General features: G+C 49.2%; 3 protein-coding genes across 3 annotated transcripts; all 3 read right to left on the bottom strand.

The window, feature by feature from the left end:
- Positions 1 to 244: 244 nt before the first annotated feature.
- On the bottom strand, positions 245 to 7,500 carry LOC109733888 (3-oxoacyl-[acyl-carrier-protein] synthase I, chloroplastic). Its single transcript, XM_020293099.4, has 6 exons — positions 6,600 to 7,500; positions 1,308 to 1,481; positions 1,078 to 1,191; positions 863 to 964; positions 687 to 756; positions 245 to 589 (listed from the first exon to the last, which is right to left on the bottom strand). Exons 1-6 carry the CDS (start codon positions 7,461 to 7,463, stop codon positions 522 to 524), a joined length of 1,392 nt encoding a protein of 463 aa, XP_020148688.1. The 5' UTR covers positions 7,464 to 7,500; the 3' UTR covers positions 245 to 521.
- A 2,531-nt stretch (positions 7,501 to 10,031) lies between these two features.
- LOC109733892 (plant UBX domain-containing protein 7-like) lies at positions 10,032 to 11,306 on the bottom strand. Its single transcript, XM_020293105.1, has one exon. The coding sequence runs from the start codon at positions 11,304 to 11,306 to the stop codon at positions 10,032 to 10,034; it is 1,275 nt and encodes a 424-aa protein (XP_020148694.1).
- Positions 11,307 to 15,922: 4,616 nt separating this feature from the next.
- On the bottom strand, positions 15,923 to 17,047 carry LOC109733891 (glyoxylase I 4-like). Its single transcript, XM_020293104.4, has 3 exons — positions 16,777 to 17,047; positions 16,556 to 16,667; positions 15,923 to 16,460 (listed from the first exon to the last, which is right to left on the bottom strand). The coding sequence occupies exons 1-3, from the start codon at positions 16,995 to 16,997 to the stop codon at positions 16,215 to 16,217; spliced, it is 579 nt and encodes a 192-aa protein (XP_020148693.1). The 5' UTR covers positions 16,998 to 17,047; the 3' UTR covers positions 15,923 to 16,214.
- Between the last annotated feature and the right edge of the window lie 8,174 nt (positions 17,048 to 25,221).

Here is a 25,221-nt window from a genome sequence, read left to right as displayed (position 1 = left end):
GAAAATTTGCACATGTATGTAGCAAAAATGCTAGACCTACGAGTAGTTAATTGATGTGATTCCGTCATAAACCCCCACTCAGCTGTGGGTCCATGTGATCGAAAACAAAAGTCTGATGGTGAATGTACTTTAATACAAGAGGATGTTGCCTTCTTAGGAGTTGCCTCCAAGTTGCTTCACCGTTATTGTCAACATAATTTTCAGCAGATCGGTCAAACAACATATCAAACGCACTGGCGACTTCTTTTTCAATAAAGGTCACTTTTATTAACTTAAAAAATGTTGTATGCGACAATTACAAACATAAAGAGCATACGCCTAGTCTCTGCATAATTAGGATGTACACAGTTAAAACACAACGCTCGCACACAAAGTCATACGAGATTAAACCTATATATGCTTAAGGCGAAGTGGGCGGTGAAGAGTCTATCTGAAGACTATGCCACCTTCCATGTGCGCTAAAAATATATATATGACCACCTGCTCTAATCACATACACAATACTATAAATAGAACACACGTCATGGCTTAAATGGTGCAAATACCACCACTGAATTTTGTCCTCCGAATCCAAATGAATTGGAGATACCTGCATTTTTACGTAAAGGGAAGACAGGAATGAGTGAGGAGTGTATAGGGTGTGCCCCATTCGGTTTGTATTTTGCATTTGCATACATACTACTCACCAACGTGTACTTCGTGTTGTTGCTTCACACTCCGCACCGTGTCAAATTGATCAACTGCCGACTCTGGGTTCTGTAATTTACAGAGATCACAACTGATGGTAACATGTAATCATATATTGCACTTGTAATTCTACATACAAAATGCCCTACTTTTTGGAACATAAATAAGCACTTACAAATTGGTTTATAGTAGGATGCACCCATCCGGTGGTTATGGCTTTGATGGTAGCGATGGCCTCCAAACCGCCTGCTGCGCCTAGGGAATGCCCTATCATTGACTAGAAAAAAAAAATAGAGGTTTCATGCATCAGAAAGAAACATACATCCAAATGAATTCCAAGTGAATTATACAAATGTCTCTGAAGCTTCCGAGATTAAAAAAAAAATGGACCTTGGTTGCGTTCAGTTTAATCCGAGATGGGTCCTTGAAAACTTGCTTCAAAGCATTCACCTCTGCAAGATCTCCGCCGGGGGTTGTGGTTGCATGAGCATTTATGTAATTGACCTGGAGTGAAGACATTTAACTTAGAATTCATGACCCAGCTTGGAACTAATTACCAAATGGTGATCGAGATTAGTACACAATTCCAAATGATAGAAACTAAAACATATGATCGTCACCTCCTCTGGTGTGACGCCTGCGTCTTCAAGGCTCTGTCTGATGCACACCGACACGCCGCAGCCATCTGGTCTCGGATTAGTCATGTGGTAAGCGTCGCTGTTTACGGCGCCTCCCAAGTACTCCGCCAGAATCGGAGCGTCGCGTCTCATTGCATGCTCGAGGCTTTCCATGACCTGCATTTTTTATTTCAAGAGGTTCGCACAGTGATCATTAGCGAATAGTAAGAAGAAAAAGTAATGATGTTTGTATAACACTTATGCCCCAAAGATGCAAAATAGAATCCGGGCTTCCAAATAACAATTCAAAAAAATATTTCATTGTTCTAAGAAGAAGAATCTATCGCTGAAAAAAATCTGAAAAATAGATGTATATATAGGCGTGACCAATGTACATCATTCTATCTGTGAGCTAACAAAAAGATAAATAACTGGATCTAAAATAGTTCTACAACATTTTGCTATTCTATATCCATAACTTTTCCTTTTATGCCGCTTATAATTTTGCTTAGGACACACCTACATGTGCTTTAGCAAAATCGATTCAGATTTCAACTTTGACCAAATATTTACCGAACAAAAGATGAGTTCTATCTTATAAGATTATACAATTGGTTTTTACATTCAAAATAAATATTTAATATTTAACAGTATAACATTTACAATAAATAATTTATATTATACAGTATTAGTTAAATTAATAGTCACATCAAGAGGTTTCTTCATCTTCAGAAAAAGGGTCTGACTATATATCATCTAGATGTGAGATAATATCTCACATCTAACATGACATTACCTTCTGTTGAGTAATAACTAAACAATCTCTTGTATTGTTTGTCTGTCGGGAAATTTTACATCGTGACGCCGCACCGCGACCTTCCTGTGGCGGGGCGCAGCAAGCTGCGATTTGTCTTCGCGCACTGTGGCATTTTGTGCGTGCCTTGTACTGCTACTGCATGCATGTGTCGTTGTCCAGCTATTTTTTTTCTGCTTACTTGTTAGGCATTACTACAGTGAGCAGTGTCCCTTTTCTTTTTCTTTTGTGATTGTACCTAGATAGGTCTAGCTTTTCTCATTTTGGTTGTCAACATCTCCCACGAAAAAGAGAGATATAGTAAGGCCTATTTCTACAACACCTCACACAGAAAACAAATCAAATTAAATGGGGAAAAAAGTGCTAAACAACGAAATGTTAGTAAATTCTCCGCATAAAAATGTTAGTATTTAATTACAAAAAAATATTTTTGAAAAAAAATATAAAAGCATTTGTAAATTTTAAAAAAGTCATGAAACTTCAAATGTCCGTGAAACTGAAAAAAGCTCACAAATTAATTGCTCATCACTTGTTTCAAAAAGATGATCACCATGCGTTTAAAATTTTACAACATTATTTTGAAAAAAATCACAGAGTATTAAAACATTATTCGTTGCGCATTTAATATATGTGTAGGTCGAGCTGCAAGTCAAGGGTGGAGTTGCAATTAGGATGAAACACACTACGATCCTAGTTGTGAGTCAAGGGCGGACTTGCAACTCAGACAACTACACAAAACTACGATACCATTTGCGTGTCGAAGGTGAACTTGCAACTGGGACAACAACAAAAACCAAGACCAGTTGCGAGTCGAGCGTGAACTTGCAACTGAGATGAAAAAACACGTCCTCAGTAGCGATGCGGGGGTGGACTTGCAACTAGGACAACTACGAGCTCATTTGTGACCCGAGGATGGACATGCAACTGGGACAACTACAAAACTACGAGCTCAGTTGCGAGTCGATGGTCGGCTTGCAACTGGGGCCCCTGGCAAAACACACACATACACCCTTAGTTGTTGAATCGATGGTCGGCCTACAAATGAGGGGCCCTCGAGAAAACACACGCGCCCTTGGTTGTTGAGTCGATGGACCCATAGAAAGACACTCCCCTCCCCTTCCCCCCAGTTGCGAGTCAATGGTTGGCTTGCAACTAGGAGCCTTAGACAAACACGCACACCCTTAGTTGCGATGGTTGACATGCAACTAGGGACATCGACAAACATGCAAATACACCTAGTTGCGAGTCAAAGGTCGGCTTGCAACTGGGGCCGTGACAAAACACACACCCACACCCTAGTTGCGAGTTGGATGGTCGGCTTGCAACTGGGGGCCCCGACAAACAAACATACACCTTGTTGCGAGTCGACTGTCGGCTTGCAACTGGGGCCGTGACAAACACACACACATGCACACACACACACACATCCTAGTTGCGAGTTGGATGGTCGACTTGCAACTAGGCGCCCTGACAAACAAACACACACACATACACACCTTGTTGCGAGTCGACTGTTGTCTTGCAACTGGGGGCCCGGACAAACACACACACCCCTAGTTGCGAGTCGATGGTCGACTTGCAACTGGGGACCCTCGACAAACCCACACACACCCCTAGTTGCGAGTCGACTGTCGGCTTGCAACTGGGGGCCAGGATAAATATACACACCCCTAGTTGCGAGTTGATGGTCGCTTGCAACTGGGGGCCCGGACAAACACACACACCCCTAGTTGCGAGTCGATGGTCGACTTGCAACTGAGGACCCTCGACAAACCCCACACACATCCCTAGTTGCGAGTCGACTGTCGGCTTGCGATTGGGGGCCAGGATAAATACACACACCCCTAGTTGCGAGTTGATGGTCGCTTGCAACTGGGGGCCACAACAAAACACACACACCATTAGTTGCGAGTAGATGGTCGACATGCAGCTGGGGATCCTCTACACACACGCGCGCGCGCGCACACACACACACACTCTTAGTTGCGAGTCGATGGTGGACATGTAGTTGTGGACCGTCGTCAAACACATACACCTCTAGTTGCGAGTCGATGGTCGGCTTGCAACTGGGGACCCTCAACAAACACACACCCCTAGTCGCGAGTCGATGATCGACATGCAACTGGGGACTCTAGACAAACACACAAAAGCACCCTTAGTTGTGAGTCGATGCTCGACCTACAGCTGGGGGCACCGACAACACACACACACACCCTAGTTGTAAGTCGATGGTTGGCATGCAACTAGAGACCCTTGACAAATACACACACCCCTAGTTGCGAGTGGATGATCGGCTTGCAACTGAGGGCACCAACAAACGCGCGCGTGCACACACACACACTTAGTTGCGAGTCGATGGTTGACATGTAACCGCGGGCCCAAACAAACAAACACACACACACACACACACACACACTTATTCATAATTTTTTAATGTAAATTCAAATAAGTGTTCACAAATTAAAACTTTGTGAATTTTAGTAAGTGGTCACACACTTCAAAAAATGTTCATGTACTTAAACTATCATGAATTTGAAAAATGGAAAAAATAAAAAAGAGAATAACAACAAAAAGGAAAAAAAAGCAGCTCAAAAAATGGGACAGATGAAGGGAGAGAAAGTGCCCAAATAGAGAGTGAGTGAGAGCATAAGCTAACACCAGATCCTTTGTATATGGTGTCCGTTAAGTCTTCCTATTCTCCATGATCCAGAAAATACAAGCAACGATCCTAAAAAAAAAAATGACCCACGATAGCAGGCCGGCAAGAAAAACGGAAGAAGGGGCCACCGAACCAACGGTAAGCGGCTGCACGTGACAAACAAACGGCCGACCAAAAGCTGCCTGAGGCCCCCCCCCCCCGGCCCTCGCGTCGCCCCCCTGGGCGACTCGGGGGCGACTAGGGTTCCGCGGCCGCCGCCACCCCCCTCCCCTCCCTTCATCCCCTCGCTGCTACCGGAGACGGCCGTCGGGAAGCCCGTGCGGGCGTCGGTGAAGGTGGCGGCGGGGATCTCGGCGCTCCATCCCCTCTCGGAGGCCTGCGGTTCCTGGGGCGGCGGCCCCAACCAGAGAGGCGGCGCCGTCGGGCGGTGGGCGGCGTTCGCAGGGGTGCTGGCCAGCGTGCCTGGCCGCGCGGGCGGCGGGTGGTTGGTGGAATCCGGCCGCGGCGCGAAGTTTCTTCGTCAGATCTGGAGGTTCGAAATCCCTCTCCCTGCCACCTCTCTCTCGCCGTCGGCGGTGGCTAGTGATTTCCTCTCTGGCCCCGGCGTTGGTGCGTGTTGGTGGCCAGCTAGGGGACCGGGGGAAACCTTGGCCGGTCCGGCCGGTCCGGCGGCGGCAACGCCCAAGGGCGCTGCTTTCCTCCATGGGGGCGCAGCCGAGGTCCCCTGTTTTCCACCCCGACCCACCTTGCCCGGGTGAAAACCTTATATCCTCTCGGATTTGGCGGCGGCGGCGCCTTGCGCGTCGTGACCTTGCTGGAGGCGCCGTTAGGGAGGCGGGATGCGGTCGGGAGGCGCTGCGGGTGAGGGATTGAGCTGCCTCCTTTTCAGCGTCCGATTCCACGAAGCTTATCTCCTCCTAGTTGGACATGGACCGCGGCGGAGCGGCCGGCTAGGGGTATCCCAAATCGAAGTGGCCGCACTATGTCCACCTTGCGTAGTGAGGGCGGCATTCTTCTAGCTCTAGGGTGAGCTTCTCGAAATCCCGACGGTGCGGCGCCTACGAGCCATGGCGAGGGGGTAGGGTCCCTCTTCGGTGATAGAGATGGAAGACGTTGTTCCCCTTCTTCTCTAGGTGTTCCTGGAGCATGGCCATCTTCGAAGGTCGGCTATGTCCTGCTCTGCTGCTCTGCTGTACTACATATGATCCTAGTGTGGAGTGCTCGGCCTCTGCAAACTGTAATCTTAATTTCCTTTTCATTAGCTGCTTGTGGAGGTTGTAGTCAACGTTTCAGTCCAGTGTTCCCCATTGTACCGTTCTGACCGCTGTAATTTGGATGTTTGTTGTAACTCCTGGCCGGTTGATGGCTTTGTTAATTCAAAGCCGGGCTCTTCGCGAGCCTTCGTTCCAAAAAAAAAAAGCTGCCTGAGATTTACATACAGGACGGGCAGAGACTTGAGACACGGACGAGGTAAACAAAACGATTAACGGACGAGGCAACTGCCAAATATTGGCTAGAGATTGGTTGCTTGCCAATTTTTATTGTCAATCTCAAAAAAAGTTGCCAAATATTGGTAACTTCTGATTTTGCCAAATGTTGGCTTGCCAAATATTGGTAATGCCAAATATTGGTAGCAAATCAATTATGCTCTAGATCAGCGAGACAAATACGAAGCGGGTAACCACAGGATCAACCGCGTACGAATTTTAAAGACAAACAATCGAATGATGAAAGATTTAGATGTGACATAACTATTTCATATTTAGATGTAAAATAGCAAATCCGTCATGAAAAAGTGGGGAGAGGGGAGTATCGAATATACCAGTAGTCCGGCTCCTTCGCCCATGACAAAGCCATCGCGGTCCTTGTCCCACGGCCTCGACGCCGTGCCGGGGTCGTCGTTCCTCTGCGACAGCGCCCTGCACGCCACGAACCCGCCGAGCCCTATTGGAATGATGGCGGCTTCGGTGCCACCGGCGACCATGACGTCGGCTCGGCCCAACCGGATCTGGTCAGCGGCGCTGTGGAAGCAGTGGTTGGAGGTGGCACATGCGGTGGAGATCGAGTAGTTGGGGCCCCGGAAGCCGACGGCCGCGTCCATGGCGATCATGGCGGAGCTGGTGTTGGTGATGGCGTGCGGGATGCAGAAGGGAGATATCTTCCTGTACCCCTTGGTCACGAGGTTCTCGACGCCGTCGGAGAAGGCCGTGATGCCGCCCATGCCGGACCCCGCGATGACGCCGGCACGTTCTTTGTCGACCTTCTCCATGGCGCTGGACCCGGCGACGAGGCAGGCGGACTCGAGGGCCTTCTTGGAGGCGACGAGGGCGTAGCGGTGGCAGTCGTCGAGGCGGCGGTCGAGCTTGCCGTCGACGTAGCCCTCGGAGGAGAAGCCGCGGATCTGGGCGGCGAAGCGGGTGGGGAACCCGGAGGCGTCGAAGCGGTCGATGGCGCCGACGCCGCTCTCCCCGGCGAGGAGCCGGGAGTAGTACGCGTCCACGTCGTTCCCGAACACCGACACCAGGCCCATCCCCGTGATCACCACCCGCTTCCTCGGGTCGGTCTCCCGCCGAGGCGCCGACGGTGACGACGCCGAGGCGCGCACGGAGAGGCGGGACGGCCGCCGCCGCGGCTGCGCGCACCAGGGCGCGGCGGCGGCGGCATTGGGGAGAAGCAGGTTTTGCATGGCGTGCGGCTACGGGAGGTTTTGGGAATTGGAGCACGGGGCCCGTCGAAGATTGCTGCTCGCCTTATTTGGGGCAACGAAACGCTAGAGAACGTGTCCGCCTATGTTTGCAGATGGCCCAACGCAACAGTGATGGGCCTCGACACGCCAGGTTCCGGGAGTTCCGGATACAACAAGAATTTCGTGACAAAGTGCCGTGTTATTTTGGGTCAGGCCAACGCTGAGCTCGAAAATCAGGGTTATATCGGGGAGCTCCGAGCTTGTAAATCAAAAAAGAACATTGCTTCTTTTTTTTAATACTAGAATAATGCACGTGCGTTGCAACGAGATATAAATATTCTAGTACGTTAGCTTGTGATTACCTGTTTGTAATAATGCGATTGTGTAAATGAATGTTCATCAAATTCTGCCCATGAATTATCTTATATTTTGATCATAAGTTTGGTAAGTAAATTAAAGTAAAATTGGTCCAGAAGGTAAGTAAATTAAGTGATTATCATACAAGGAAGGTTGGACGATGGGGTGGTGGAAAGAAAGGTGAAATAAGAACCTTGCGTTCTTTTTATTTTTTTTAACGTAGTACAATCGAATTAGCTCACATACAAGAGTATATGCTCATCCCTATGAACGCATGCGCACGCACATCCTATCGCTATGAGCACCTTCGAGAGACTAAGCCGGCATAGCATCTTAAGATTTTACGAAGTCACTAGGCACCTCGCGGTCGACAAGAACGTCTCCTCCCACTGAACATCACAGAAGCCTGAAATAAATCCAGAAATAATGTGAGCATCAATTCAAGTCTAGGACTTCAACCCTGATGGCATGTGCATACCACTGTCCTCCTAACCATCCAAACACAGTTTGGTTCGTAAAAAAAACATTGCTACTCTTGCCACACCAGCTACAGTCACAAGGCGACGATGGCCCCTCATGAGCCAGGTTTTGCCAAGATAAAAGTTGACGAGGGTGTTGCTCGGAGCTCTTCGGAAGGTTCATATTCCGCCATTTGCAGGGATGATGCAGGCATGTACTTGTGTCCTCCACATTTAAATGCTCGCGGGTAGATCCAGCGACCTTGGATGCTTTGGCGTGCCGTGAAGCCCTTTCTCTTGCCCTTGATCTTTCTCTATCACATGTGATCATAGCATTGGACTGCAATGGTGTGGTAAATGACATCAAGAAAGGCATTGGTGGGCAGTATGCAAGCATTATCAAGGAGATTATAGCGACATCAAGGCAATTTACAAAATGCTCCTTCATCTTTGAAGGACGTGATACCAATATTGAGGATAGCCTCACTAAACACGCTCTAGGACTTTCGTTGGGACGCAAGTGTGGCTTCTTTATACTCCGGACCGCATGTGTGGCTTCTTTTTACTCCGGACCGCATGTGTGGCTTCTTTATACTCCGGACCTAAATTGTATTCCCTTGAACCTTGTTATTGATCAATAATAAAGACTGTGGTTCGACTAAAAGAAAGTTCGGTCGAGCAGCCGACAACATATTGAAAAGACTAAAATCTGACATCCGACTATTAGACTATTGGAAGGAACATCTCCTAGGCCATTGGATCCTGACACGAATCTTAGAGCAAATGAGATCACCCACGTCAGCGAATTTTTCCGTTCGAAGAAACACGGGCTGCAACGAACGCCCCGATCTTCCCACGACCACATGTCTCTTATGTCTTATCCACTTCTCTCCTCACCCCACTCCTCACTCACAAACAAACCACCCTACACTGCATCGTCCCACCCCTCTCGTCGCTGTGGGCACGAAGGGAAGGACAACCATGCGCTGGCGACGGCAGAGAGGAGCTCCATCGGACCTTACATTAGGGTGTCCGCCGCAGGAGAGGAGGTGGGTTGCAGCGTCCTCGCGGGCTTGGGACCCCCTTGTTGTGCTCCAGCGGAAGCTCAAGAGTGAGAGCGGGGAAGGTGATGTCGCGGGGAGCCGGCGGTGGAGGAGCTGCTCATGTATATGGCAGGGCTTTTCTAGGTGCATCGGAGGTCGAGCTACAGCTGGAGATGTTGTGCGTCATGGTGGACGCAATTCGTGCACTCCCTCGTGGCCGGCACGGAGCTCCACCTCGCCGGGCGCCAGGCAGGGACCACTCTGACTCCGACAATGGCATGGACACAAACGGAGGTGCGGCCGACCACGGAGGGCACGCGTACGAGGTCACCGTCCACTACCTAGTGTAGATTTGTTTTTATGTTTTAGCTGAACGGACGAAATATCGTCCATCTTATGTAAATTTGACCCGAACTTAAGTGAATTCAATCTTATTTGCATGAAATTCCTTCAATTTGTTCAAATCCACTTTTAAATATTTGGGGGCACGATTGAATGGCCGGCTCCTGCATCAGATCCGGTTAGTCTTTTGGGAGACAGCGTTCGAGATACCCTTAGAGTACAGAGTAGTGTATGAAAGTTATAAACATGGCATTTAAAGGAAACAAAACAGAAGATTAAAGTTGTAGTACTACTGAGAACTATGAGAGCTATATGTACAGCGACCCGTCTCGGGATCTTGGATACACTCTGAACATCTCAGACTAGGGCTAGCAAAGAACCATAAAAACAGTGGACATGTGTAGCCCCAAATCGTCAAACGACACATTCTCGTCGCCTATTTGCTGCATGGAGCCACCGGCCAAGCGCATGAGTCGGAACGGGCGCTCTTCCTCTGACCTGCAAAACGCGAAAAGCGCACCGACTCCGCGTTCAGCACCGAACTGCTTCGTGAGCGCCCGACCGTCGGGCAATCGAACCCTCAGCTTGCAGAGCTTCTCCCCGGGTCCGGGTGCCATCTCACAGGTCGGCGTCGCCCCCGCATCCACGACCGTCTCGACTTGCTTCGTCGCCGTCGTTCCTAGCTTTCTCTCGCATGGTGCAATTTCAGACGATGGATTACTGCTGCTCGATGCCGCCGAGCCCACCGGCGGTGCTTCTTGCTTGCCGCGCGGAGGCGGAGCGAGCGATGACCCAGCACGATGCTTCGTTGCTTTGGCGGGCATGACCGGCCTCCTCTCCGCGAACTTCTCGGCCACGGCGATCATGTCGTTTGGGTCGGTGGCGGCGCGCATCCTGTGCACCAGCTCTCCGGTCACCGGGTCGACGACCAGCACGTGGGGCATCATGTCGTGGGCGAGCTTGTAGTAGCACGACACCTTGCCGCCCTCGTCCAGGCCGTCCTCCCGCTCGTCCACGTCCACCTGCCAGAGCACGAAGCGCTCCCGGACGGCCCGCGCCACCAGCTCGTTCGCCCACACGTCGCGGTTCTGCTGGTGGGACGCGAACTCGCCGCTCGCCTGCACGTTCACCAGCAGCCAGCGGGACAGGCCCGCCGCGTGCGCCTTGGCGTCGTGGAACCGCCCCTTGTACGTCAGCTCCAGCGGCGGCCGGAACAGCTCCGCCAGGGTCTTCTTCTTCTTCTTGCCCGCTGGCCCCGCGCCCGCCCGATCCGTGCTGCTGCCACCGGAGGAGGTGCCCTCGTCGCGGCGGCGGCGGCGGCGAGGGTGGCGCTCGGCTGCTGGTGCTGGTGCGTCGTCGTGCTCGCTCTCCCATCCGGTAGGTCTGACTCGCGGTTGACGACGAGCGGTCGAGGACGAGGGGCCGTAGATTGTCTCGGAGCGGGCAGGGATGGGAGCGCGCACAGCAGGCTCGTCCTTTGGCACCACCGGCGCCGACGATGCGGCACCGCCGGCGAAGTAGAGGTTTACGGCCTCGTCGAGCCGCCAGCTGCAGGACGCGAGGTGCTGGGCGGCGTCCGACAGGGAGATGCAGGCCGTGACCTGCATGAACTGGCAGACGAGGGCGTCATGATCATCCTCCATTGATCGACCTCAATCTCAATCCCTGCGCGGCGTGCGGTGGCTGAGGGATCTAACAAATCTCGCTGCCGCGATTTGATTAGGTTTGGGCACGCAAGTTTCGCTGCTGACCCCAGGGCCAGAGTATCTATATATAGGCCGAGTTCTATTTTTTAGTTGAGGCCGAGTTCTTTTCGGCAAGGAAAAGATCTATCTATATAGTACTCCGTACAGCAAAAGGAACCCGATTTCCAGCCGTTTCCTCGATTCCTTCGCAATGAAAATGAGGACATGTACAAATGTACAATGATGTTATATTATGTGTGCCGCATAGGATAATTGCTGAGGTGGAGGAGAGAGAATTCATAAAAAACGATGTCGGTGCGCCGGCCGAAAGTTTCGGCCCGTCTACCCCAGCCGTCCGATCTGGCCGCGCGAGACCGTCAGATCGCAACTCATCTTCTACTTTTTTTCTTACCTTATCCTCGCCGCCAGGGCCGTCATGGATGCGCGACCACGAAGCACCGCCGTGCTGTCGCAACCGCACGCCTCGCCGTCGCCGTCGCCGCTCGCCGGTTGGAGCACTGGTGCCCCATGGCCCGCCCCCTCTTATGCAGCAAAAAAAAGGAGCCAGCAAAAAAGAAAAATCAAACCCCGCCGGTCCCGACCACCCACAACGCCGATGACCTCGCCGGCTAGCCGCCGCTCGCCATCCTTGTTCCTGAAAAGCCGCGGTTCCAGAAGTCCACCCATGGTTTCAGCAAAAAAACCCACGCCGGTGGAAGCTTCCATGGGTGCATGTTTGTGCAAATCTAAGTGCCGGTTGTAGCTTTCCTGCTGCCGGTTGAAGCAAAAGATGCAGCTCCACCGGACCGTCGTTGCAGCTCCGCTGGACTGCGGTTCCAGCTCTTGTGGTCATGGTTGCAGCTCCCCTTGCCTGGTTGTAGCACGCCATGCCGGCGGCCGTGTCATCCGCCGTCACTGATGCAACAAAAATGATCACCGGTAGTAGCAAAATAACAATGGTTGTGACAAAAAAATCGTCGTCCGTCGTCTCGCCATGACTATTTGTAGCAAAAAGAGATGCAGGTTGTAGCACCGATGCTCGTCGGTTGTAGCAAAAAAAAACCATGGTCGTAACCTCGACGTCCGCTGGTTCCAGCAATTTTGTGCCGAGAGGTTAATTGTAGCACCGAGGCTCATCGGTTGTAGCAAAAAATCACCATGGTTGTATCCTTAACGTCTACCGGTTCCAGCAAAATTGCGCCGAGGGGTGTAGTCCCATCATGGACGGTTGCAACTCTGATGTGGCCGGGTCCGGCGAGGTAGGCAAAGCTCCGGTGGTGCGAATCCAAAGCGGATCTGGCCAAGGGCGGCCGGATCGGCTGATTCCCGTGGCGACGGCGCCCTAGGAGGCCTCCGGGCGGCGACGGTTGACCATGGCAGCGGGGCCTGAGAAGGAGGCAGCGAAAGGAGAGGCAAAGACGAGCAACCAGAGAAGAGAAAAAGGAGGAAGAAGATGCACGTGGGCGGGCCCCCATCCTACGTGTCGCTGGATGCGACCGTCCGAAAGGTTCGGCCAGCGCTCCGTCGTGAAATGTTTTCCATTAAAAAATGCTTGTCTTCTCATATTTAAGAGATGATCTCTTAGCCCCTAATCTGTGTCACCATGATTTTAGGAATAGCTAGTTATCTTAGATAAGACTAAAAGATAATCAATTATATACATGTTTTATTGTCATCTCTACATACAAGATTTAAGATAAAACTATCATATATCAATCATGGTACATTCCCTAAGCCGCTTTCAGCAGACAACTTCCTGAAACTTTCGCCGATAAGCATGGAGGAAAAGGTGTGAAGTGGGAAAAGAATTCTATGAGACCAAGTCTCACGCAAGACCCATCCTGATGGATGACACGTGGCATACACAAATCACAAAGCATCTACCCCACCCCCACTTGAAATCAGGGGGGAAGAGATTAGATGCTTTGTGATTCATGAATGCCACGTGTCATCCATCAGGGCGGGTCTCACCTGCTAACCGTGAGACCTGGTCTCATATAATTCTTTTTCCGTGTGAAGTGCTCCGGAGGTAGAAATGTCATTGTGCCTGTAGAAAGGTGTGAAGTGCGCCTGAGGTGACTAAAATAATTACACCCGATGATCCATATTAATTATAGCTGCTTTAGTACAACATTAAAAAATATACTTCTCCTACGAACCACCTGTGATTGAATGGTTAGAACGACAGTGGTATCCTCAATCAATCAGAGTGCATGTCATAAACTTGACACTGATGCTCGCATTGTTCTGAATTAATTTCAAACCTTTCGACGATGTGCGTCAGTGGGAGAAGACATTCCCATCAACTACTTCGTCAATCTCAAGATGATGTGTCAACCCAGTCTCTCAGAAGTGATCATAGGGGTAGGGTGTAAGTGCGTGTGTTCATACCTGCGTATGTATGAGCGTCTACGTCATACAAATATATATTTTCCTTCTTCTTCCTTTTCTTTCCGCCACCCACATCAACATGATTATCTCAACCGCCATTCCAGCACCACCCTACATGATTCACCCATCGCTTCTTGTTCCCACTACACATTGCTCCTTACTTTCTTGCTTCTACTAACCTTGCAACAAAACTCATGGAGGAGCAAAGGCTCCACAAGGCGAATGAAGATCCGAAAGCAATCATGTAGTGCTAGAATCACCAGAGATATGGAATTTGGTAATTGGGGGTGTCATCTTCGATGGCATGGGAGGCGAGGGAACACCCACCTACACTAGTAGGCTTGCGACGCATGTTGGATCTTTATCCGAACGACTCACTGCAGACGATAAATCTGGTAAAGATAAGGCCAGGAGGGAAACGATGTATGCTAAATATTAAGGAACTAGTGAACTTTGAAAATGTGGATATGGAGGAGTATTGGTGTCATGCTATGGACCAAGGCTTGTGGCTAAAGGAGACATGCAAGAACAAGGTGTTTACTTTCAATAACTGTTCACTCCAATTGCAAGGATTGAAATAGTGAGATTTTTTATCGCTCTCGCGGATCAAGAATCTTGGAGGCTATATCTCATGGATGTAAAATCCACGTTTTAATGGGGTGTTAGAAGGAGAAGACTAGAAGGTATTGAAGCTACACAAGTCATTATGCGGGTTACGACAAGCCCATCGGAAGTGGAACATAAAGCATGACCGTACGGTGATTTCTCGATTTACTATTTTTCCCAATTTTACTGTTCACCAGAAGCATTTGAGCTCGGGTGCAAATACTCCATGTCCTACATACTTTGCCTTTTGTTTCCCTGACATCCTAGTCAAGCTCAACCACTGTGCATCGTGCACAATGTTGTTGTTCTTCTGGCGTCGTGCTTTTGTTGATTGGCTTTGTACAACCACCGTTGGGGCCAGTGTGCTGGCTATAGATGCAATTTGCTGGAAGTTTGACCCCTATTTTTAAGCTTACAATATGTAGACATGTGCTCTCTTTTTAGACCAAAAAAACATGTGTTTTCCCACTAAATTAAGAAAAGGTCTTTGCCTATGTTGGGAGCTCCTCGAGAGGATGCTCACCTTCAACCTGTGTGGAGGATCACATATGCATTGTACATCCGTATCAATCTGCTTCAGTCTCCTTTGACCTGTTTCAGTCTCCTTTGACCTTCGCGTGTAAATTTCATAAGTATAGCAGGGAGGAGCTATGTGTACATCTAAGGGGCACATGCCCCCTCCCTCTCCAGCCAAGGACAAATCACTGAAGGGAACCTTTTTGGAAGGACATACTTAGAAGAGAATGTTCTCATTATCTACTCCCCCCCTCCCACCCCCAACATTCGTATTTCGAATTTGGCCCCTTGGCATCCAAGTCAAGTTCAGCCTCTAGGTACTGCATGCTATGTTGTTTGGCCCCTTGGCATCCAAGTAAAGTTCAGCCTCTGGGGTACTGCATGCTAGGTTGTTGTTGTTGTTCGAGTGTCGTGCTTTATTGACTAGCTTTGTTTTAAAAAAAATACCTATCATTGGAGCTATTGATTGTCAAACCAGTACACCATGGTTCAAGTAAGTTCTATTGCTTGTGGTAGAACCATTCTATTATGGTTCAAGTTATAGATTTCTATTGCTTGTGGTAGAACCGTTCTATTATGGTTCAAGTTTTAGATTTGCTCACTGGTTCAAGTAAGTTATATTCCTTGTGGTAGAACCAGTCTACTATGGTTCAAGTTCTAGATTTGTTCACATATTTCAGACTTTCAGCAATGTTCGCTCAGTTACGTTCCCGTCTGACGTGTGTAGTCTGACGCGTGTACTCAGGTGACCTCATCTCAGTATCATCTCAGAGATGCTCGTATCTCTCAAAGGCGTTGTAGTAGTAGGTGACCTCATCTCAGAGATGCTCTTATCTCAAAAGGTGTTGTAGTAGTGACTTCAGTCTCAAAAGTACTCAGAGATAAGAGTTTGCACGCATTGTGTATGTAGCGTGTGCATTAGGGTGATGGCACCATTTTCAAACATAAAAACAGATATGCCATGCACACAAGATGGTCATTTTAATCATTGTAAATGCAAAGATGTGTCCTCGCTTATTTATGTCACTAACTTGTTAAAAAAAACGTCACACGTGTGACACTTATGAGGGTCCAAAAATTAAGTGTGCGGATTTTTTTTTCAGAGCGCTGTAAAAGCTCTGGTAGCATAATACAGTATTTCCCATTGTGCGAAGCGGGAACCGAGCACTGGCCAGCAAAAAATCAGGGTGCAGCTACCAGCTGATTGGGAAACACACACGACGCAACATAGTAAAGAGAAACTTGGTAGTAGTACTACCCAGAATTAAAACGTAACGGCAGTGCGTTACACCACTAGCTAACTTGCTTAGCTACGCACGCGCGCGCAGGCCCCGTGCTACGTTTGGCTTGGTGCTACTCGTCGGCGCCGTCCATCCGGAGAGGCGGGTTGTGGCGGTCGCGGGGCAGCCTGAGGCGACCGAGCGCGCCGGCGGGGACAAGCTCGAGGTTCTCGCAGTTGCAGATCTCGATCATGAAGCCGTCTGGGTCCTTGAAGAAGAGCTGGTCGATCGGCGAACCCTCCTCCTCGTTGATGGTCCTCTTCATGTACCTGATCCCCATCTCCTTCAGCCTCCTCTCCATCGCGCCCATGTCCTCGCACTGCACACCAAGACGATCCAAAGCTTAGTTACTACTCACCGCATGCTGCGCAACTGACGTGACTCTGAACCTTAGCAAACACGTAGTATAATTACCTGGAACGAGATGTGATTGTCCATGGGGTCCAGCTCGCCGGGGTTGACGTCGGCGGCCCGTCGCGCGTCGTCTCTCTGGACGAGATGGATCCCGATGCCGTAGTTGAACAGCCTGACCAAGCACGTAGGTTATTGACGTCGCGCACAAAGTTTCAAAGATCACGTACGGCGCCATGCAAGAAGCCATTTTCCTAACACGTCAAGGTGCACGTAGTACGTACCAGGCGCCGGAGAAGTCGAGCGCGGGAGGGCGGTGGATGAGGACGAAGCCGAGAGCCTTGACGTAGAACCGGACGGAGGCGTCGACGGACTTGCAGAGGCGGGAGATGTGGTTCAGCGCCATCAGCGGCATCGGCGGCACGTCCTCGTACAGCTTCTCGATCACCGCCGGGTCGACGCCGGCGTTCACGTCCGCCCCCGCGCCCTTGCACTCCTCCCCCATCCTGCCCCGCGAGCTTCTTGACGCCGTCCTAGAAGCGAGCGAGCGAGCGATGGAGGCGGAGGGTGTGCGCGCGGCGTTTTAACCCGAGCACCGAGCTTCGGGTCATGCATGGCGCCAGCCATACGCGTCGTGTCGAGGCGGCAGCACGTAGCTCCGTATGGTTTTGCGTGCGCGCACGGGCTGCTCGGCACGAGTGCGGCTCAGGTGGATGTGTCGACGGAGTGGCTTGCCACGGTGGCCTCGGGACTCGTTTGTTTCGTCAGGTCGGCACCGTGCGACAGGCCGGGACCATGCCATGATGCCCCACTGGGGTGATGGACTCCGAAGTCCTTGGACCATGTGAGGCTGTGAGCGGTGAGGTAGACAACCGAGCGTCTGAGAGGGCGGCTGGATAGAATTTTTTTTTTAACACAATACAGACGCAAACGCTCATACACATCTATGAACGCACAGACGCACATCCTCTATAAGCACCTTTGAAAGACTGAGCCGGCATATCATCTTGAAATTTACGAAGTCATCGTAGCCACCTCGTCATCGACGGGAACGTCTCCTTCCACTGAATGCGCATTGCCGGAAATCCTGAAATAAATTCAGGAATAAATGCGAGCAACAGGACTTGAACCTTGTTGGGTTTGGGATATCACAGTCCCTCTAAACATCCAACCAAACCGATTTCTTTTTTTGGGCTGTTTCGCCATCCGAACAAGAAGGCAGCAAGCCCATGAATGTTCGTCTTCAGCTTAGGGTTATCTCTACTCCTAATGTCTCAGTTAGTAGTCTCCGTTTTCGGTTAAATTTCGTCCCACCATTTTCGTCCTGTTTTTTTCGTTGGTTTTTCTTCGTTAGGTTTTTTTTCGTCCGGTGCTCCCTGTTGGTTTTCCCCCTCCGCATCGCTCGATCCAACTCCTCCCTCTCCCTCGGTCTCGCCTCTCCTATCGCTCAATGTCTCTCGGTCCTCTCTAGAGTTCGCAGCCCGCCGCCCTGCTCCGTTGTTGCCCCTCACTCCGCCTGCCTCGCCCCTGCTCGGGAGAATTGATTTTAACCCCCCCCCTGCGCGCTCTACTTCGATCTTGTACCCCCATGTTCGTGCGACTCGCTCTGAGCCCCCCTGTTACGACTCGTTCTTTGCTGATTGCCCCCTTCCTGTTGTTATGCGTTCAGTTTGCTACTAATGAAAGAAAAACTGGCCTGGTAATATTTCTATTTGACGAAACTGCCCTCAAGACCCCAACACGCTAGATAAAAAAACCCTCACGCGAGACTGGGCCACCAGTTCGCTCGTTCCAGTTCTCCACCCAGCCGCCAGTTCGCTCGCGCCCCGCCGTCGCCCCTACTGCTCCGCCGCCCTCCATTGCTGCGCAAGGTAAGGCAAGCTTCCCCCTTCCCTTTTCCATGGAGTTGGTGTAGTTCCCCTTGTACGGACGTCTAAATCTTAGAAACCCTAGGTACTGAGGGAGATGGGGATTTGAGTGAGAGGGGTTGGATCGGCAAAGGGGTGTGATGGATCTGAAAAGGTAACATCATATTCCCTTGTTTTGGTTTGATGTATGCATGAGTTTTGGTGTGAAATTTCTGATTTTTTTGTCTATATTGAATAGGATCGATGCAATGTATGTGCATGATTCTAATCAATCCAGTGTGACAAACCTAACCACGGGGATGGTCTCGTGCACTGAAGTAGAAACCGTTGGTACCATTGTCGATTGGTCAAGTCTTGTGATCGAACCTGAAAATGATGGGGATGAAAAGGGGATTCCGGATGAAAATCCGGCGGACGAGAAAGCCATGTTTGCTCTGTTTGGTTTGAAAACAGAGGAGGGCGAGGGAAAAACTAACCTTGGTCCTGTTGTCACTCCTACTCCTGATTATGACTTGGATGATGTCAAAGGGGCAGCTATTGCTGTTGATGATAATGCTGCAGAGGAGCCACTTATTGCGTGGGATGAACGAAAACCAAAGATGGATATAGGGACCCCTTATCCTGATATGGCTGCGTTTAGAAAGGCTATAAAACAATTCGCTATCAATGGAGAGTTCGAATATGGCACTAAAAAAATGAGCCGGCAAGGTTTCGGGCTTTTTGTAAAGGTCAATCCATGATAGGCCAACCTTGCAAATGGTCCTTAACTGCAAGTTGGCGGAGAGACGAAAATTGTGTGATGGTAATAATCTTTGTTTCTTTGGAGAGTTCGAATATTGCTTTGTTTCTTTGCTTGTCATTGTAATGACCTTTCGATTTGAATCATTCTTTGTTGTAGGTGTTGGAAATATGCCCTAGAGGCAATAATAAAATGGTTATTATTATATTTCCTTGTTCATGATAATTGTCTATTGTTCATGCTATAATTGTGTTATCCGGAAATCGTAATACATGTGTGAATACATAGACCACAACGTGTCCCTAGTAAGCCTCTAGTTGACTAGCTCGTTGATCAACAGATAGTCATGGTTTCCTGACTATGGACATTGGATGTCATTGATAACGGGATCACATCATTAGGAGAATGATGTGATGGACAAGACCCAATCCTAAGCATAGCACAAAGACCGTGTAGTTCGTTTGCTAGAGCTTTTCCAATGTCAAGTATCATTTCCTTAGACCATGAGATCGTGTAACTCCCGGATGCCGTAGGAGTGCTTTGGGTGTGCCAAACGTCACAACGTAACTGGGTGACTATAAAGGTACACTACAGGTATCTCTGAAAGTGTCTGTTGGGTTGACACGGATCGAGACTGGGATTTGTCACTCCGTATGACGGAGAGGTATCTCTGGGCCCGCTCGGTAATGCATCATCATAATGAGCTCAAAGTGACCAAGTGGTTGGTCACGGGATCATGCATTACGGTACGAGTAAAGTGACTTGCCGGTAACGAGATTGAACAAGGTATTGGGATACCGACGATCGAATCTCGGGCAAGTAACGTACCGATTGACAAAGGGAATTGTATACGGGATTGATTGAATCCTCGACATCGTGGTTCATCCGATGAGATCATCGACGAACATGTGGGAGCCAACATGGGTATCCAGATCCCGCTGTTGGTTATTTACCGGAGAGTCGTCTCGGTCATGTCTGCATGTCTCCCGAACCCGTAGGGTCTACACACTTAAGGTTCGGTGACGCTAGGGTTGTAGAGATATTAGTATGCGGAAACCTGAAAGTTGTTCGGAGTCCCGGATGAGATCCCGGACGTCACGAGGAGTTCCGGAATGGTCCGGAGGTGAAGAATTATATATAGGAAGTCCAGTTTCGGCCACCGGGAAAGTTTCGGGGGTTATCGGTATTGTACCGGGACCACCGGAAGGGTCCCGGGGGTCTACCGGGTGGGGTCACCTATCCCGGAGGGCCCCATGGGCTGAAGTGGGGAGGGGAACCAGCCATTGGAGGGCTGGTGCGCCCCCCATGGGCCTCCCCTGCGCCTAGGGTTGGAAACCCTGGGGTGGGGCGGCGCCCCACTTGGCTTGGGGGGCAAGCCACCCCCTTGGCCGCCGTCCCCCCCCCCCCTCAGATGGGATCTCCAAGGGGCCGGCGCCCCCCAGTACCCCTATATATAGTGGGGGGGAGGGAGGGCAGCAGGACCACAGCCCCTGGCGCCTCCCTCTCCCTCCCGTGACACCTCTCGCTCCCGCTTGCGCTTGGCGAAGCCCTGCCGGGATCCTCGCTACTTCCATCACCACGCCGTCGTGCTGCTGGATCTCCATCAACCTCTCCTTCCCCCTTGCTGGATCAAGAAGGAGGAGACGTCGCTGCTCCGTACGTGTGTTGAACGCGGAGGTGCCGTCCGTTCGGCGCTCGGTCATCGGTGATTTGGATCATGACGAGTACGACTCCATCAACCCCGTTCACTTGAACGCTTCCGCTCGCGATCTACACGGGTATGTAGATGCACTCCTTCCTTCTCGTTGCTAGTAAACTCCATAGATGGATCTTGGTGATGCGTAGAAATTTTTTGATTTCTGCTACGATAGAAATTTTTTGATTTCTGCTACGATCCCCTACAGTGGCATCATGAGCCAGGCCTATGCGTAGTTTCTATGCACGAGTAGAACACAAAGCAGTTGTGGGCGTAGATGTTGTCAATTTTTCTTGCCACTACTAGTCTTATCTTGTTTCGGCGGTGTTGTGGGATGAAGCGGCCCGGACCGAGCTTACACGTACGCTTACGTGAGACAGGTTCCACCGACTGACATGCACTAGTTGCATAAGGTGGCTAGCGGGTGTCTGTCTCTCCCACTTTAGTCGGAACGGATTCGATGAAAAGGGTCCTTATGAAGGGTAAATAGAAATTGGCATATCACGTTGTGGTTTTACGTAGGTAAGAAACGTTCTTGCTAGAAACCTATAGAAGCCACGTAAAAACTTGCAACAACAATTAGAGGACGTCTAACTTGTTTTTGCAGCATGTGCCTTGTGATGTGATATGGCCAGAAGATGTGATGAATGATATATGTGATGTATGAGATTGATTATGTTCTTGTAATAGGAATCACGACTTGCATGTCGATGAGTATGACAACCGGCAGGAGCCATAGGAGTTGTCTTTATTTTTGTATGACCTGCGTGTCATTGAATAACGCCATGTAAATTACTTTACTTTATTGCTAAACACGTTAGCCATAGAAGTAGAAGTAATCGTTGGCGTGACAACTTCATGAAGACACGATGATGGAGATCATGATGATGGAGATCATGGTGTCATGCCGGTGACGAAGATGATCATGGCGCCCCAAAGATGGAGATCAAAGGAGCAAAATGATATTGGCCATATCATGTCACTATTTGAGTGCATGTGATGTTTATCATATTTTACATCTTATTTGCTTAGAACGACGGTAGTAAGTAAGATGATCCCTTATAATAATTTCAATAAAGTGTTCCCCCTAACTGTGCACCGTTGCGAAGGTTCGTTGTTTCGAAGCACCACGTGATGATCGGGTGTGATAGATTCTAACGTTCGCATACAACGGGTGTTGACGAGCCTAGCATGTACAGATATGGCCTCGGAACACACGCAATACACTTAGGTTGACTTGACGAGCCTAGCATGTACAGACATGGCCTCGGAACACGGAAGACCGAAAGGTCGAGCATGAGTCGTATAGAAGATACGATCAACATGAAGATGTTCACCGATGTTGACTAGTCCGTCTCACGTGATGATCGGACACGGCCTAGTTGACTCGGATCATGTTTCACTTAGATGACTAGAGGGATGTCTATCTGAGTGGGAGTTCATTGAGTAATTTGATTAGATGAACTTAATTATCATGAACTTGGTCTAAAATCTTTACAATATGTCTTGTAGATCAAATGGCCCATGTTGCCCTCAACTTCAACGCATTCCTAGAGAAAACCAAGCTGAAAGATGATGGCGGCAACTATACGGACTGGGTCCGGAATCTGAGGATCATCCTCATAGCTTCCAAGAAAGATTATGTCCTAGAAGCACCGCTAGGTGAAGCACCCATCCCAGAGAACCAAGACGTTATGAACGCTTGGCAATCACGTGCTGATGATTACTCCCTCGTTCAGTGCGGCATGCTTTATAGCTTAGAACCGGGACTCCAAAAGCGTTTTGAGAAACACGGAGCATATGAGATGTTCGAAGAGCTGAAAATGGTTTTCCAAGCTCATGCCCGGGTCGAGAGATATGAAGTCACTGACAAGTTCTTCAGTTGTAAAATGGAGGAAAATAGTTCTGTCAGTGAGCACATACTCAAAATGTCTGGGTTACACAACCGCTTGTCTCAGCTGGGAGTTAATCTCCCGGATGACGCGGTCATTGACAGAATCCTTCGGTCGCTTCCACCGAGCTACAAGAGCTTTGTGATGAACTTCAATATGCAGGGATGGAAAAGACCATTCCTGAGGTATATTCAATGCTGAAATCAACGGAGGTGGAAATTAGAAAAGAACACCAAGTGTTGATGGTGAATAAAACCACTAAGTTCAAGAAAGGCAAGGGTAAGAAGAACTTCAAGAAGGACGGCAAGGGAGTTGCCGCGCCCGGTAAGCCAGTTGCCGGGAAGAAGCCAAAGAATGGACCCAAGCCTGAGACTGAGTGCCCCAAATACTTAGCGGACAAGAAGGCCGGCAACACCAAAGGTATATGTGATATACATGTAATTGATGTGTACCTTACCAGTACTCGTAGTAGCTCCTGGGTATTTGATACCGGTGCGGTTGCTCATATTTGTAACTCAAAACAGGAGTTGCGGAATAAGCGGAGACTGGCGAAGGATGAGGTGATGATGCGCGTCGGGAATGGTTCCAAGGTCGATGTGATCGCCGTCGGCACGCTACCTCTACATTTACCTACGGGATTAGTTTTAAACCTCAATAATTCTTATTTAGTGCCAGCTTTGAGCATGAACATTGTATCTAGATCTCGTTTAATGCGAGATGGCTACTCATTTAAATCCGAGAATAATGGTTGTTCTATTTATATGAGAGATATGTTTTATGGTCATGCCCCGCTGGTTAATGGTTTATTCTTAATGAATCTCGAACGTGATGTTACACATATTCATAATGTGAATACCAGAAGATGTAAAGTTGATAACGATAGTCCCACATACTTGTGGCACTGCCGCCTTGGTCACATTGGTGTCAAGCGCATGAAGAAGCTCCATGCTGATGGACTTTTATAGTCTCTCGATTATGAATCATTTGACACATGCGAACCATGCTTAATGGGTAAAATGACCAAGACTCCGTTCTTCGGAACAATGGAGCGAGCAACCAACTTATTAGAAATCATACATACTGATGTATGCGGTCCAATGAATGTTGAGGCTCGCGGAGGCTATCGTTATGTTCTCACTCTCACTGATGATTTGAGTAGATATGGGTATGTCTACCTAATGAAACACAAGTCTGAGACCTTTGAAAAGTTCAAGGAATTTCAGAGTGAGGTTGAGAATCAACGTGACAGAAAAATAAAGTTCCTACGATCAGATCGTGGAGGGAAATATTTAAGTCATGAATTTGGCACACACTTAAGGAAATGTGAAATAGTTTCACAACTCACGCCGCCTGGAACACCTCAGCAAAATGGTGTGTCCGAACGTCATAATCGCACTCTATTGGATATGGTGCGATCTATGATGTCTCTTACCGATCTACCGCTCTCATTTTTGGGCTATGCTTTAGAGACTGCCGCATTCACTTTAAATAGGGCTCCGTCGAAATCCGTTGAGACGGCACCGTATGAATTATGGTTTGGGAAGAAACCTAAGCTGTCGTTTCTAAAAGTTTGGGGATGCGATGCTTATGTCAAGAAACTTCAACCTGAAAAGTTCGAACCCAAGTCGGAAAAATGCGACTTCATAGGATACCCTAAGGAAACCATTGGGTATACCTTCTACCTCAGATCCGAAGGCAAAAATCTTTGTTGCCAAGAACGGGTCCTTTCTGGAGAAAGAGTTTCTCTCGAAAGAAGTGAGTGGGAGGAAAGTGGAACTTGATGAGGTGATAGTCACCCCTTCCGAACCGGAAAGTAGCGCAGCGCGGGAAGATGTTCCGGTGCTGCCTGCACCGACTAGGGAGGAAGTTAATGATGATGATCATGAAGCTTCAGATCAAGTTACTGCTGAACTTCGTAGGTCCACAAGGACACGTTCCGCACCAGAGTGGTACGGCAACCCTGTCATGGAAATCATGTTGTTAGACAACGGTGAACCTTCGAACTATGAAGAAGCGATGGCGGGCCCGGATTCCAACAAATGGCTTGAAGCCATGCAGTCCGAGATAGGATCCATGTATGAAAACGAAGTATGGACTTTGACTGACTTGCCCGATGATCGGCGAGCCATAGAAAACAAATGGATCTTTAAGAAGAAGACAGATGCGGATGGTAATGTGACCATCTATAAGGTTCGACTTGTCGCTAAGGGTTATCGACAAGTTCAAGGGGTTGACTACGATGAGACTTTCTCACCCGTAGCGAAGCTGAAGTCCGTCCGAATCATGTTAGCAATTGCCGCATTCTATGATTATGAGATATGGCAAATGGACGTCAAAACGGCATTCCTTAACGGCTTTCTTAAGGAAGAATTGTATATGATGCAGCCGGAAGGTTTTGTCGATCCTAAGAATGCTAACAAGGTATGCAAGCTCCAGCGCTCCATCTATGGGCTGGTGCAAGCATCTCGGAGTTGGAACATTCGATTTGATGAGATGATCAAAGCATTTGGGTTTACACAGACTTATGTAGAAGC

This window comes from Aegilops tauschii, chromosome 2 (assembly GCF_002575655.3).
Source record: "Aegilops tauschii subsp. strangulata cultivar AL8/78 chromosome 2, Aet v6.0, whole genome shotgun sequence".
Lineage (NCBI taxonomy): Eukaryota > Viridiplantae > Streptophyta > Magnoliopsida > Poales > Poaceae > Aegilops > Aegilops tauschii.
Note: the sequence above shows the minus strand (reverse complement) of the source record. Positions and strands in the feature narration are given on the sequence as shown.